We start from the raw sequence: 15,771 nt of genomic DNA on the forward strand, positions 1-15,771 counted from the left end.
TGAAATATCTTCTCTTGCCAGTATGCCAACATTATTTTCCACACAGGGGAAACAGAGCAGCGTCATCTGCTCCACATGTACCTGTTCATGGGAATAAACTGAGTTAACGTCACAGTTTGAGCTTAAAGTAGGTTCTTCTGACCCAGATATGACATCTACTCATGTCTGGGTCTACCCAAAACCAGGTTACCCAAGGAAGTAGGGAATGAGAACTAAAGCAGGTAACACTTCAAAATCAGGAGTTCTTGCAAGAATATTTTATTGTCATTTTCACAACAAATAATACACATAATTGATTTGTGAGGATTTATAAGGAGTTATTGATCAACATGTGGTTTACATTTCAAGATGTTTAATCTTCTGTTTTTAGATGGATTTTCTCTTATTGTAAGGCTGATCAGAAACACTACAACAGCAAAGCCAAAGGCTTGTTTTCCAGGTGTTAGTCAGGCTGTAGTTCCCATGTCTACCACTGAGTGGTGCACTTTGACAGCAACATGACGTGTCTGTTCTGCAGAGAGGAGCTCAGAGTTTGTGACAGTGATGTTTGACTCGCTGCAGCAGTCTGAGTGTTTGATCAGCAGGGTTTACACACGTCTTTCTGCAGATTACTGCCTGCTTTATGGATTATAAGAGACAGACTTTCACTTTCTCATGTGTGAATTCTTTTTTTACGTCATTCGTCTGCAATAACAAAAATCATTTGACGAATAAACAGCTTTCCTTACTGATGATGATGGAAGAAAAGGGCTTGATTTAAATCATATTTATCTCTTTCATCTGTTATTTATTGTATGCCTGAAAGTTTTGGGATACACTGCATGTTTCTTCAATGGGTAAACACAAACGGTATTTAAATCTTGTAATGCTTTCATCTATGCTGCTCTTGTTTCATAACCAAGAGTGCAACTCTTACTCCATATCTGTTCATACTTATTGAGGTATAGCTTTCATTTATTGTTCATAGGCTTTTTAAAACTAAAGTTTAGAATAAAGTTATATTTAATAATTACTGTCTTTTTATATTCCTGCTGTCATTTTCACCAGGGCCTTAGTTCCTAACATGTTTTATTATTCATTATAGGAATATAAATACAAGGCACATAAAGAAAACAGAAAAGCATGAGAGTGGGTGTGGTAGAAGCTTACACATGGCTCGTATGAAAACCACATGTTCAGGAATTACAAAAAAGCCTTTTCTTAAATCCTGTAATAATAGCAGCGTATGGTGAAATCATCTTTTAAGTAACGTTCATCCATCGTTGTCCACTTGTTTATCATCAGGTGTTAATTGATAGTCTTTAAAGTAATTTTGAAAATAGGTGCTTTGTTGTCTTTGTAGGATATGTAACAGATTTTTGGGATAAATTGTTTGAGAGATTAAGAATTTAATCTGTAGACTTTGCTAGTGTAAATGCGCCCTGACTCATTGATGTCTATAACGCTGTTAATCCTGCAGGAGAGCAAGAGCCGAGTACCAGAACCAAATGGATATGTAAATGAAGGAGGTTGTAGGACAGGACAGGGCTGTGTGTGTGTGTGCGTGTGTGTGTGTGTGTGTGTGTGTGTGTGCATGGCTTCTTTACTGCTTTATATCAGTATCTCTGTATAACAGGGTTCACTGTTGTTCGTGGACTTTTCATTAGGAGCTGAAAAGATGATTTATTAGGTCCTAAAAGCTTCTTTATGTCCTCAATCACCTTGTTAGAACTATCACTGTGACTTTGTCCCTTGATGACAAAAGACGGCTGCCATATTGAAAACTTTTGTTGAATCGGTACTGAAGCACGTAACTCGTTTGGTCAAGAGGAGAAAGAGGGCTCTTAAAATTGGACATTGATGAAAAGGAGAGGCTGCACATTTACACGCCCTTAAAACTAATTTTACGATTTGATGGACTTAATGGAGTTTTTGCTTTTCAGTGCGAGACGACGCTGAGGGCCGACAGTTTAACTCTTCAGAGGAGGAGAGAGCTCAGTGGTCACTGCCTTCAACATTAACACACAGAAAACACACACCTGTATGTGTGTAATTAGCCTTCATTTGATTCTGACTGTTAAAGGAATATAGCTGCAAGGTTGTGATACATAACAAGATTTTAACTGGTGAGTAATCTCCGTTGGCAACACACAAAACAACAATCAATGACAAGGTTGGAATGTTTCAATATTATTAACATGAGACAATATTGATCAAAGCAATACTTTTCACACTCAGCTTTGTTGTATAAAAAAACGACGCAGATAAAAAGAAATGAGATCTCAAATTTTAAACAATGTTGTAAATTTTCTGATCACAAGCAGCTGGCACTCGCAACTTTGTTGCTAAGAGCCATCACAACAAAACCTAAACAAGAAGATCATGAATAGGAACAGATATTGACTGATTTGTGTCATTACCTTCTTTTCAGTGTTTGATGCTTTTAACATTTCAGCTGGTACCAAAACACTTTTGGTGCTTCACTGGGAACACAACTTGAGATGCAATTTATGATCACACATTTCACATTTGTAATGCAACTCTCAACTTTAGAGTGCTCAAAGTGACAAGTTGGAAACGTACCATTGAAGAAGCGTTTCTCTTTTTCTTTACCCTCAGAGACTGCTTCCATTTTGCAACTTTAACTACCGTAAAACTTTTATGAATAACCCGGGCTTATATTTAAAGTTTTATGGTATTATGGTTTATGAGGCTCGAGATAACCACAACCAGATATACACCACAAACATTTTGTTTTAACCATCAACATGTAAAATCAAAAGTATTAACTCTATCATAGTATGACCTCCTTCATTTGTGGAACAAAAATCTTCTTTCTTAAAACTCCACCTTCAGTTAAAATGTCTAATCTTTCAACTCAACCCTCACCTTAAGCAGATCATACAGATCATGATTCTGCAACAACGCTGAAACAAAGTCCTTCAGTCCATCCATCAGTAAGACTTTGTACTTATACACGCATCTGCAGTGGCGTAATAATGGCTTCCCGGTGTGTGATTTCACATCGCAATACGGTTTTTCGAGAAAGGATGAACAGTGGGAGATTCAAATACACAAACATTCATTCTGTATCTGCACACACAGACTGTTCCGCCATGCCGGCTCTGATGTCACACATCGTCAGTGTCGTCACTACACAACCGCACATTGTAGACAAGGCATAAAAGGGGCGTACATATCCCAACATAAACTGGCAATTTGTAAGCAACTTTAGACACCAACACACACACACACACACACGTACCTCCAGGCGTGACAGTCCCCACGTCCTGCACAGTGAGCACTGAGAGGCGTTCTTCTGTGTCGACCCTGACGACCCCGTATGTCAGACCCTGCATGGAAAGAACGCCTCGGCCTGGAGGCTGACTGCTGTCCTCCACCGGCCTGAACACAAAACACAAACACGCAAACACTATCATTAATCTGCACTACACTGATGAACTAACAGAACAGAGCTGCAGTGCAGATATGGACATTCACACAGTGTGGTGTTTGTTCAAATGTTTGTCACTGAGCAGCTTTTATGTGATGACTTGTGTACACACTATGAGTGTAAATGAATGTCTGCGTGTGTGTGTTTGATTGTGCAGCATCATCCTGCTCTGTGATTGGTTGATTAGTTGTTGTGCTGTGATCACAGTGTGTGTGTGTTGCAGAGGGAAATGGACTTCTCCTCTTTGTGTGTATTTGAATATGCGTGATTGTGTGTTTACAGGATGTACCTTATGTGGGTGTGTTTGAATAGGTGTGTGTGCATGAGACTGTTTGCATACTTCAGTGTGTGTGTGTGTGTGTGTGTGTGTGTGTGTGTGTGTGTGTGTGTGTGTGTGTGTGTGTGTGTTGCACATGCAGATGTTTGCATAATCAGTGTAGGTAAATCAGAGCTCAGAGCTTGTGTGTGTATATGTGTGTGTGTGTGTGTGTGTGTGTGTGTGTGTGTGTGTGTACCTCCTGATGGCCACCGTCAGGGCCTCAGGGGAACTGGCGCAGGGACAGATGACGTCGGCTCTCAGCCCTTTAGTCTGAAAGACGTTGAGGAAGGCATCGCAGGAGGAGATGGACCCTGACGGACAGAAACACAAACAAACTGTCACAAATGTTTCAGCTCAGGAGATGAAACACTTCTACACAAACTGCTGATGTTAAACAGGAACTCAGACTGCCCTTCATTTATGTTCTTAACCAATCTGTCTGCATCAAATATATCAGCTCATTGATCAGGACAGTTACTGATAATGGTTTCAATCTAAATGCCTCTACTTACAACATTGGAACTTTGAAAAAATCGACATAAGACCAGAGGTTGATAATTACTTATTGTAAAGTACCGGGTGCTAGAATGGTTGGAAAGTCGCTGTTAAAGTCTCTAACCATGTGTTGTACTTTGTATGAGCATCATATGAAATTTCTTTCAAGTTGTTTTGGGGCTTTTTTCCTTTTTTAGAAAATCAAAGCTCCGTCTTTAATCTTCATTTCATACTGACAGTAAAAAAGTATGTTACAGACTTTGTTTTACAGTACTCAATAACGCTGGTAAATTACTGAAATCAAATTGATTTCTTTTTCAAGGTTTCTAATAATTGTATTTTATTTTGAAATCTACCTGAAGCAGTTTTTCCACCATCCTCCGTTTGATTTAATATTTTTCCACCTCTGAGAGCCTCTTCATTTGGTTTGTGTACTCGATGTGAACACTCTCAAAAATAATTTCCACTCGAGGGTCCACTTCATGAGGTGATTTTATCTGCATCAGTCTCCATCAGTGGATTGAACTCAGGTGTAGGTTGAGTGTGCTCATATTTCAAAAGCTGCTTACAGTCAAAGTGTAGTTTATAACTGGGACACAGCTCTTGAAAACAACTGATGAGCTAACACGGGCTGTTTCATAAGGATGATCTAATAATATATGGTTTCTCTTTGATTGTTTGAAGGTTTCATTAAGGTTGTTTTCTAGGATCAGTTAAATTAAAATGATATTGAAACCTGTTTTGATACCACTTCAACAAAAATAAAAGTCCTAGGCAGTCAACGTTGTGTCATTTCTAGTTTTCGATTATTAAGTATGAAAAGTATTGAAAATGTTGACAACAGTAGTTAGAGTTAGGACTAAAAATTGCAAAACTACAAGAAAAGACAGAAATTCTCTGGTTTCTAAAAGTAATTTTTGAGTCTTTTTTTCCTTTCCAGTCATGCTTAAAATCATTTATTGTCCCAAATGTTCGTAGTCGGACACCTTCTGCTCTATTCCTGTAAAGTGACCCAGTTTGCTGAATCCCTGGAGAGTTTATCCACTTCTCTGACATTCTCTATCTCAGATACACCTCTCTAAACTCTGCTGTTAGAGAAAAACGCTCGGCTGTGGAGGCTCAGTGTGACCTTACAGGGGTTTGATCCGTCGGCCACCAGCAGCATGCGCAGCGAGCTCAGGTTGATGTCTTTCTGGTCTTTGTGGGCGACCAGAGCCCAGTGCATGTCTCTGGACTTCACACAAGCTACCTTAGCTGCAGGGAGAACACACACACACACACACACACACACACACACACACACACACACACACACACACACACACACACACACACACACACACACACACACACACACACACACACACACACACACACACACACACACACACACACACACACACACACACACACACATAGAGAGAGAAGGTGAGGACATTAGCATTTAATCTGTTTGACTGACAGCTGAATGGAGAGAAATGACTGAGCAGAGTGGCAGGTGGAGTGTGAGTCTGACCTTTGTACTGGCACACTTTCTGGATCCATGACAGAGGGTTGACCTTCATCAGCGAGTAGGGGACGCTGATCACGTGCATCATGTTCATCACACTCTGCACAATGCGGGCACAAATAATGACACATCACTGCTTAAAGCTAAAAGGGTTAACTCAAAGGAATCATATTGCAGATAAACTGACAAATACATTTGATTTAAAAGGAAAAATAATCCAGAGTGATGGAAACGGAGAGGTTTTTGGGCTCGTATTTTTTCTCTTCTGGCAATTTGTCTCAAATTCGAGCAACATCGAAGCTTAAGTCAGCGTCACTGTGTTTAGCTCAGACTCAGACAACCTGCCAGTTATCCGGAGCCAGCAGACCAGAGACATCTGAAGGGATTGCACTGGATCAGAAGATCTAAAACTTTCTGTGGTTTGTGGACCAGAAACAGAGTTTCTTAGTTAACTCTGTGAAAAACTGGAACATAGTGTATCCCATAACTTGATATATATGCTGAGATTTTTTGGATAATTTTTTACACTTTGTAGTAACAATCTGGATGAGCTGAAGCTGTCTATTTGCTCTCGTAGACAGACCTGAGCAGTTTATTAAAGTAGTGCAGACTGCTAGCCAACACTTTATTTTATTTTATTTTTTTAATATTTGGGGGAAATGAGAGGAAAGGACAGTGGATTGAGGGGATGACTTGCAGTAAATGTATAAGTGTGAGAGTCAAACAAGGGGCCCGATGATGCGACGGCTGTAGCCTCTGAACATTTACAATTTGAACAATTTAGCCAGTGAGAAAAACCGGTGCCCTGTACCAAGAACTTTATGGGACTGGACCACTGTGGCTACATTTATCATGATTTATTACAAATGCATCACTATTTATCAAGTTTTAATTGCACTTAATTTATCAGTTATATTTTTAGCTTTTTGCAGTTCAGAAAATAAATGTATTCATTGTTAGATTTATATCTCATAGTATGTTTATGAATCTTTGCATGTGTCTGGGTGCATAAACACATTTTTATGTTACTATCCTTCCTTCTCTAATCTTTGGGTTGCTGCTGGTTGTTTTTTTTTTTACATATAATGGTAATAATGTGTCTGTGTGTCTATTTCTGCTGATTTTTTTTTTACAGGCGACTGAACTCGGTGTCCATGATAACACTGAGGTCTTACCGTCAGGATGCCGTGCCACAGGCCTACGTCCTTCTTAAAGTCCAGAACGTTCACGATGGTTTCCGCTACAAAGAGGGAGAGAAAATTGTTAGATGTCTACTTTATGACCTTGGCACCGAAGCATGTCTGTGTCTGTGTGAGAATGTGTGTGTGTGTGTGTGTGTGTGTGTGTGTGTGTGTGTGTGTGTGTGTGTGTGTGTGTGTGTGTGTGTGTGTGTGTGTGCGCGCTCTCATACCCTCAGTGTAGCTGCAGGACTGTGTGAGAGCCTGGCTGTGTGTGAGCAGAGCGATCCTCGTCACTGTGACTCCCAGCACGCTGCCGTCTTTACAGGTTTTATACTGCCACACAAACAACAGACGATCAGATTTTAAATGATGAGTTGAAATTGTCGAGTTCTCTGTAGAATTTCAAAAAAATCTTAAAATGCAAATTAATGAATGATTACAGAACTCCCATGATTCCCCGCTAGCCTCAACGTCATCTTTTGTTATTGTAATATTGATTGAGAGCCCCCATGGCGGCGGAATCGACATAGTGTATCTTTAACAAACTATGTTTTAAATAAACCAAAAAACATAGTTCACTTTTCTGTAATTTAGCTTTTTAAGTCATTAAATCTGGAAAAGCTGCAGCACAACACGACTCAAACAGCAGCGGTTGATAAGGAAACCAGAGGAATGTTAACCTCAGTCATCAGACAGACTGAAGTCCCAGCTTGTGTTGAAGTTTCCTCCAACACGTCTTCATTGTGTGGTTATTAGCTCACCTCTATGTAAGCAGTGTCGTTGTTTGCATCTTTGATGTGAGGGAACCAGTCTCTGGGAGGTTTGGAAAGGTGCTTCGATTCAGTTACAAACCACAACAACTTGGGCCAACCTGCAGGAAGAAGAGGCCAAAGTGAGGGAAAGTTCATTCTTCTGTTCAATTTAATTAACAAAGTCAGACACATATTCACACCCCTGACACAAGCACTTTGTATCTGAAATTCAAATGGTCCATCTGTTACTTAAATACAAGTCAAAAAATTAAATTCACAGTTCACATACTACAATTACTGTGAAGAACTTTTGGTTTGTTTTCTCTTTTGCTTCTGTAGGTCTAAAAGAAGCATCAGCATTCATTTCAGCCTGTTTCATAAGCAGATAAAAATCCCTCACAGGAGCTTTGATTAAAACATTATAGAAATAAAAACAAAATTTCCCTTTAATGTTTTTCATGTAGCGTTATGATTATTTTGAAGTTTGGGCCCCGAGAGTCCACATCTCTGCCTCTTTTTCTTTAGCGTTTTCATTATGTGCACTGAGACAGACTTCCCCTCCCCCACAGAGAAACATCTTTCACGATTCAACGGTGATTGATGATTTTCACTCTCACCTTTGAACTGCGGGATCTCTCCTGTTGCGCTCTTGGGCAGGCCTTTGTGACAGGCGTCACTGGTCAGCGCCACGGTAACCCCACAGCTGCCCAACAAGAAGCCAATCTGCTGACTGCCAGCATCCTATTGGAGGATAAAGGTTCGTTAAAAACTGTAGAGGGTTAACGTTTTACAACTCATCAGTTTTGATTTAATGAATCCTAATAGTTTTTATAAATGTGCAGGTGGACGTGTTAGCTGTTTGTCAGGAGGCTATCCTCCCTCATCTCCACCTCTTTGCCTGTTTCTAGACTGATCGAGAGTTAGGATGGTATAACATTTCCAAAATGCCGTCTATTTTAAGGTCTTCATAACGCCTCTTCAGAAACCAAAGAGTAATGTCATTGAGACTACGTCCATGTTTCATACGATTTATAGATAATAAATCAAATGTAGGAAAAGTCTTCTTCTTGCGGATCTTCTTCAATCACAGACAAACATGAAAACTCTTTTTTTTAGCTTCTATTTATCATGATGATTTAGAAAAGGGGAAAGGATATAAAGGATTTTTTATCTACTTTTCCAAAACCATGCCACACAAAACAACGGCTTAAACAAAGAAAGCCATGAACACCTTGACTCATTAGTTTTCATTTGCTTTTTAACCTTGTAGTTGTCTGTTAACATGCAGCCCAGGTGAAGGTATGAGAGGTAAGATTTGCTGCAAAGCTGCTGCTGTGATTCTGCAGCCAAAAGATATATTTTATGGAAAATCCTGCAGCAGAAAAGCAGGGGTGACCAACGTGCAGCAAAAGACATTTTCTGCTGCAGCATTAACCGCCGTGTAACCATGCCGACCCTACACTCACAGTGCTGCAAGGACGAGCCGCCATGTCTCACACAGGCTCCAGAGTGAGCAGAAACTGTTAAGTGATATAGCCAGCGGTTGAAAAAAACATATATAACAGGCATTTTGTTTTTCAGCTTTCAGAAACCTTTCTGACGGTGTCGGGGCTTCTACCCTTCAGACATGTCAGGTGTGAGGAGGTGATGACTCACAGATCTGCAGCTGTGACCTGAGAGATGACAGGATTCTGTGTGTGATGGCGGGGCAGCAGGAGGGCTTGTTTCTGGCTTGTCACACTTATTGGGTCTCTGACTTGTTTTTCTCCTCTGTACCAGTCGCAAGTTTTTTCAGAAATACTTGATGCAAGCAAACAACTTAAGACTGAAGAACAAAAACACTCTGAGCTCAGGCCCAAAGATTTCGTCTGGAGCCAGAAAGACAGAAACTGCCCAATAACATGATGCCCAGGGTTTCTTTGAGCTAGCAGTGCTATTAGAAATGCTTAAGTATGGTAAGCTGGCTGGCAGTTTAGCAACACCAAACACAACAGTGAAAACCACAACATGGAGGATTGTGGTCGTAGCTGTGTTTTTGTTGTGTATTGTTGGGTTTTTAGGATAATAAAAAGAGATTTGAGATTGAATTTTATTTCCTTTTGTCCAAGGTTCCTTTAATAGACTGTTCTGTTTTTATAAGATGGCTGTTGCTGGTGAGAATTCAATCTCAAGCAGGAGCTCAAACAGTCCAGACAACTTTCTGAGATTTGTGATCCTTCCTTGTTATTGTGATACAAAAAGACAGGTTTATTAAACTGTATTTACAACTTAAAAGAAACCTCCTCCGGTCGGAAAATGTGTAATATTTCAACAGCTTGCAGAAATACAGACATTTCCTGACATAGAACAGAAGTGAAATAAAGCACAGCAGGCGTTTGGAGAAGCTGACTTCGAGGTAAAACACAGATTGTGGCTGAAACAGAGAGGATTAAGGATACACTGCTGCGCTTTGAAAAAATAAAATTACCTGACCTTCCACAGAGAAACTAATCCTGTGCCTGAATGAAAATATAGGAAGGGGACTGGGCGGCAGCAGCGTACGATCCAGATAAGCTACAGACAGACTGTTAAAGATATTTTTACAGATGGATTGGGATTTTAAAATGTACCTTGCGACTTAGAGGGACCTCTATTGGAACAGGGACCACCTCTGCCAGCAGACAGCCATAAAAGGCCACCATGAACGCCACAGGGTCGTTGTTAGGAAACACCAATGCCACCTGAGGGAGGGAAGGGAGACAGAGACGGGTGAGAATCAGCCAATGCTTAAATCTCTGCAGCCCGATACATAAGTTTCATTCTCAGTAGTCTGAGAGCTACGAGTTGTTATTAAGTTACCATAGCATTTATCTGAAGGCTAAATACAGCTGGTGTTTATTAAGTTTGCTGGATGACTCATGTTCTCTGCCATTGCTTTGCAAACTGTTGAAAGTAATACAATGAAGAAAATTTAATCACTGTTTTGATAAATATAAGGAGGTTGCCATGTCATTCTGTCCGTGTTCAAAAGAATCATTTGACTTTTGGAAGACATCCTCATGATGTTTTTGCTTAGAGTACGATGGTAAAATCAACACCAGTCTCACATCCATCCATTAAGTTCAGTATGTTTCATTGGCATGAACGTATAAGAGACAATGCTGCAGAAACTTCATTTATCTATCTCTTCATCTACCTATTAATTATGAATCTGGGGTTTTCAGAGAATTAGCCTAGCTTAGCATAACACTTCTTATGAACAGATACAATTTAACAACATACTAAGTGTTAACAGGCCAGTTTTAGAGGTGCAGGTAGTTCTAGCAGAGTCTGTTAATGTGGAGAAGAATCAGGTTAGCTGTTTCCACCAGTTTGCAAATACATACAAAAAAACACAAAATTTGGCATTTATGTGGGCTGCCAAAAAGAATTGAAACACAACATGTGGCCACAGAGACATAATAATGTTTTTTTTATTCAAGTATCTTGCATTGATGATTCACTGCAGTCCAATTTGGACTAACAAAAAAGGCAATGTCACGAGCCTAAAAAGGTCGGAAAAGTAAAAACCGAGGGATTTTTCTTTTAGATGAGGGGCGAGCGTGACTCACCCGATCACCTGGCCGAACCATCGGCTCCTGCTTGCTGCCCAGTTTGTGGAGGATGTTGTAGGCAAGCTTGATACTGCGAGACCACAGCTTTCCTGCAGAGAGAAGGACACAGGATACAAATGTGTCAGTGTGTGTGAGAGCGAGGGAGTGTGTGTGTGTGTGTGTGTGTGTGTGTGTGTGTGTGTGTGTGTGTTGTTGGATTTCTATTTTGAGGACAAAGTCGATCAGGGGAAAAGAAAAACAACCTAAAGTGACATTTAAGACTTTTAAGCAGTCGGCAGAGGTACCAAGAGAATTGGTCCTGTTTACCTGGATTATACTTAAAAGTGAGTGTTGCCTAATGCACTTCAGGTGGACAGGTGCAGGAAAATATGAAATATTCTTTACAGAAAAACAAAATAAAAGTGCTTAATTCCCTGCTGACAGTGTGCTGGAGCTAAGCTCTCCTTTTGCATGATTTTATTTTCCAGCACACCTGAGCACCATGAACTTAGTGTGATGACAGATTATCCTGAAGAGAAGGACAGAAATACACTTCATGTTTGTAGTCACAAGTATTAGTTGTTATGTAATTACAGGTTTGGAAATATACAGTCCAAAACCTGTAGCTGGGACGACCAATGCAGAAGTGTTTCAGATTCTTTACATTTCAAAATGTGTTCATATGTTTTGCGATTTCAGCCTGTGTTTGATTTAAAAAATATATTTTTAGACACTAATTGCGCCGTTTATTTGCGCCCTTCCCCCTGACGTCATACACAAACTTTCCAGTGATCATGAAAACAATTCCACCTCTGTATGACTTTATAATAAATGATCTGTTGATAAAGTCTGTAGATATTACTTTGACATTACTATTATTAATTTTATAAGGTCTTTAATTATTTTTATTAACAACGTCTGTGGAGAGGTTCAGAGCCGTTACAAGGATACCAGTTCTTAAAGTAGAAACATTCAGAGTGACTCGTAGTGAGTGCAGCAGCAGACGTAACTTAATTAGCTGATTTTACTGTTAACCAATAAAGTAAATGTCTGTTTGAACTAAAGTAGCGTCTGGTTACCATATGTGAGGACGTAGAGGGGCTTCCCTGCTGTATCCAGGCTGGTGAGGCAGGGGGCTTTAGGGGAGATGGTTCCCCAGCGTTGGAGCGCAGCCTCCAGGGACGGGGGCCAGTTGGTGACCACCCCCAGTGCCTCTCCTCGAACTGGCATCATCTCCGCCCCCTCCGGCCGCGGCTGGTTGGGGTCCGGCTGCTGGACTGGAGGTCAGAGGACAGATAAAGTCGTCAGCTTTCAGGAGCAGTCAGCTCACAAACCTTTTTCTGTTTGCTCCACAGTTTGTTGGCTGGTTGTGGAAACAGCTCATGGAATCATTTCATACAGGGAGCTGTAAAGAAGCTGTAATCACACTGTTATACACTGATCCTTAATTAAACTTGCCTGTTATCAACACAGATGTAAAATGGAAATGCAAAATATAAGACAGGGCTGCTGTTGGTGTTAATGGAAAGTAATGGGTCCAAAGATTTGAAAACTAGTATGTGTATGTAACATACTCATAGATCATAGAGCTGAAGTGCAATACTGTGGTGGGTGCGATGACTGTCAATATATGACACCTTATGAGACTGTTCTACTTTGAATACTAACTATCATTATTTATCACTACTTGTTACATTTTAATTGCACTTAATTTTACAGATTACAGACTGATTGTATATCTTATAGTAAACATATGAACATGTGTATGGGTGAATATACACACTCTAATGCTGCAATAGAATGGCAGAACATGAAAGTGCACAATATTAAGTATAAAGTAAGCAAAGTAAGGGAAGTATTTCAGAGTCTAAATGAGTAACAGGTACAAAAGGCTTTGAAACTGGTCTGATTGCTCCATTAGCTGGCAGAAGAGAAACAGACTCACATCCTTATTTTAAGTGTCCAGCAAAATTGTGGAGAAGATCTCTACAGAGAGGCAGTTTTCAAATCTCTATCAGCTACAAGACTCCATTGATAAAAACAGTAATTTCACCTTCACTACACAGGAGTAAGTGGGTGCTTTAAATCCCCTGGCTGGCTGAGAGAAGGCATCTGACGGTCAGGATTTGGCAGGATTCAACTTTGAGCCATTGTCATCAAATGTGAATACAGAGTGCCAGAAAAATAGTTTTCCATGCAAGGAGACGGTACATTTTCTGAAATAAAAGGTCCTCTAAACACAACACTTCAAGACAAAGATAGAAAAAGCAGCCAGATGGTGAGAGCAAAGTAAACAGGAGACAGACGAGACGATCTGCAGACATCTCTGAGCTCAAGAAAAATATATTAATTTGAAGGTTCTTAGTGAAGAACTTTGAGTCCTTTCAGGAGCAGTCAGATCAACATCTGGACCCTGTTATCTGTGATGTTACTCCTTGGATGGAGTCATTCTTTAGACTGACATTAAGGGCGTTAGGCAGATGTGGAGGTACAGGATGGTGTGAAAACATCAACATTAAAAGTGAAGCAATTTAAGGAGTAACGCTTGCTGACTAGAAAGTGAATACACTTTTCAGAACTATAAAGAAGATCTATCGTGTCATAGTTTCGCTTTTAGTGGAGACGCTTGCGTTAACATTAACAAGAAAAACTGAAGAGATTCTCAGAGTGCAGGAGCAGGCGGATTGGGTTCTCTCCCTCTGCTCTGCGAGTGCTACTGCATTATCTCTCCGACCTTCATTGATGCTGATTCTTTTCTTTATTCAGCTCCACCGCCTCTCAAGCATCCACCAGCAGGCTCTGACTTTAGTCCCAGGGGAGAAATATCCGCTATCATCACTCCACAATCTTTGTCTCTGTGCACAAGCTCATGCTGCAGGGAGCCATGATGCCAAGATGGCGAACGTACTGAATCTACGAGGCTGTGCTGTATTTAAATGTGAATAAACTTTATCTGTGTGGAGCTATCAACAGTTTAAAGGTACGAACTATTACAAATACATTTAAATTACAAAATGTAAAAGCAGTAAATCGTCAAATTTTAGAAGCTGGAACAATGATTGTATTTTGCATGGTTTTAAAAATATTAGAAAATTACTGCCAATTAAATTGTATTGTCACTCAACATACTATTTCAGCTGTTGCATAGCTGAATTATTTCGTACATATTTTGTAAGATTTTTATGTTTCAAAGCAAAAATCTTAATAAGTAGTAGAAAATCAGATGAGGGGAAAATGATTTAGATACCTGAAATCACAGTTTAATCAAATTAAATAAGTTTTCTTTATGCATTGAGTAAATAATATTCTACACTCATGGTTGCAGTTAAATCCTAACGCGGGTGTATCTCTCTCACAAGGCCTCATTTTGGAGGGAAGCCGAACCCCTGTACAAAAGGACCATGCAGGGTTCTCAAATGTCCAACACAAGACTTTCAGAGAACCATGACTCATGACTCCCGTGTATGAAGAGATAGATTGGAAAAACACAGTGCAACTCAAAAAAAAAAAGAAAATCAAACAGACAGAAACACGAGTCATGCAGGATCAAAGACAGTTTCTAACCCTCCAGAAGTTCATCAAAGTCATCGACAAAGAACTCCCGGAGCGGAGGTCTGCGCGGCTGCTTCAGCGTGTTCACGAGCTGCTGGATTTTAGCGGACACACGACTGCTGACTGGAACACCTGTAAGAACCCCAGACACATACACACGCCGTGAGGAAAAAGTTTTGGGGCTTAGTCTTCACAGTGGAAAGGAAGAGTTGAGGCCTGGAAGGCTTGCAAGAGAGAGTCTTGTTTACCTTCTCACTTAAGAAAATCCTTCAAACGTAATGTCTTTTTGGACTAAAATCTCCTGAATTCTGGTCCAAATTTCTAGAAATTTGGAAAATGTAGTTTAAGAATTTAGAAACACTGGGCCTCATTCAGCAGCATTTGTCTAAGTCATATTTCCTATTTTATGTCATATCCAAATGCATCAAATACTCTCAACCTATTCACCCTACTCTCCGACTTCATATTTAAATTCAGTTTAATAGCTGATTGTTTGTTGTTGGGTTGTTTTTTTATTGTTATTTGGTAACCAAACTTGTGCTTGGTCAATTTAACACGCCTGAGCAGTGTGTGTCAGCCACAGAAAGTATTACTTTTATGTCTTCATGCATGTTACCAGGTAAGAACAGCTGCACAGGCTGTGTGATCAGCAGAGCTCAGGGAGAGATCACGGTCAGTTGCAGAACTGAATATCCAGAGATTGTTGACACGAGTCACGGCAGAAATATACGTTAAAAATATGTGTACAGTCAGATTGTCAAATTATTTACACCTTTCACTACAGTTTGACTTTCTGTGACTGTAGAAAATTAAAAACTGCCTTAACAATTTAATATTTCTGTCTTAAATATCCTGTGAGGATTTTATGCTGTTAATGAAACAGACTGAAATAAACATGAATACCGCTATTAGCTACAAAACTTAGGCTGAAGATAGATTGATTTTTTCAGTTTAATT

General features: G+C 40.0%; 1 protein-coding gene across 4 annotated transcripts in view; it reads right to left on the minus strand.

Annotated features, from left to right (window-relative positions):
* Window positions 1-15,771, minus strand: part of LOC109994269 (disco-interacting protein 2 homolog C) — a 59,460-nt gene that overhangs the window by 20,729 nt on the left and 22,960 nt on the right. For 3 of the 4 annotated variants that reach the window (XM_020647541.2, XM_020647540.2, XM_020647542.2), the window contains 12 exons: window positions 14,827-14,946; window positions 12,342-12,539; window positions 11,281-11,372; window positions 10,300-10,410; window positions 8,308-8,431; window positions 7,700-7,809; window positions 7,169-7,271; window positions 6,933-6,997; window positions 5,764-5,857; window positions 5,382-5,501; window positions 3,949-4,063; window positions 3,245-3,384 (listed from right to left, as the gene is read on the minus strand). In XM_020647541.2, the coding sequence (XP_020503197.1) occupies window positions 3,245-3,384; window positions 3,949-4,063; window positions 5,382-5,501; window positions 5,764-5,857; window positions 6,933-6,997; window positions 7,169-7,271; window positions 7,700-7,809; window positions 8,308-8,431; window positions 10,300-10,410; window positions 11,281-11,372; window positions 12,342-12,539; window positions 14,827-14,946 (1,392 nt within the window). The remainder of the gene's footprint in view (window positions 1-3,244; window positions 3,385-3,948; window positions 4,064-5,381; window positions 5,502-5,763; window positions 5,858-6,932; window positions 6,998-7,168; window positions 7,272-7,699; window positions 7,810-8,307; window positions 8,432-10,299; window positions 10,411-11,280; window positions 11,373-12,341; window positions 12,540-14,826; window positions 14,947-15,771) is intronic. The other variant, XM_020647543.2, reaches the window with a different exon arrangement.

This window comes from Labrus bergylta, chromosome 20, assembly GCF_963930695.1.
Source record: "Labrus bergylta chromosome 20, fLabBer1.1, whole genome shotgun sequence".
Classification (NCBI taxonomy): Eukaryota; Metazoa; Chordata; class Actinopteri; order Labriformes; family Labridae; genus Labrus; species Labrus bergylta.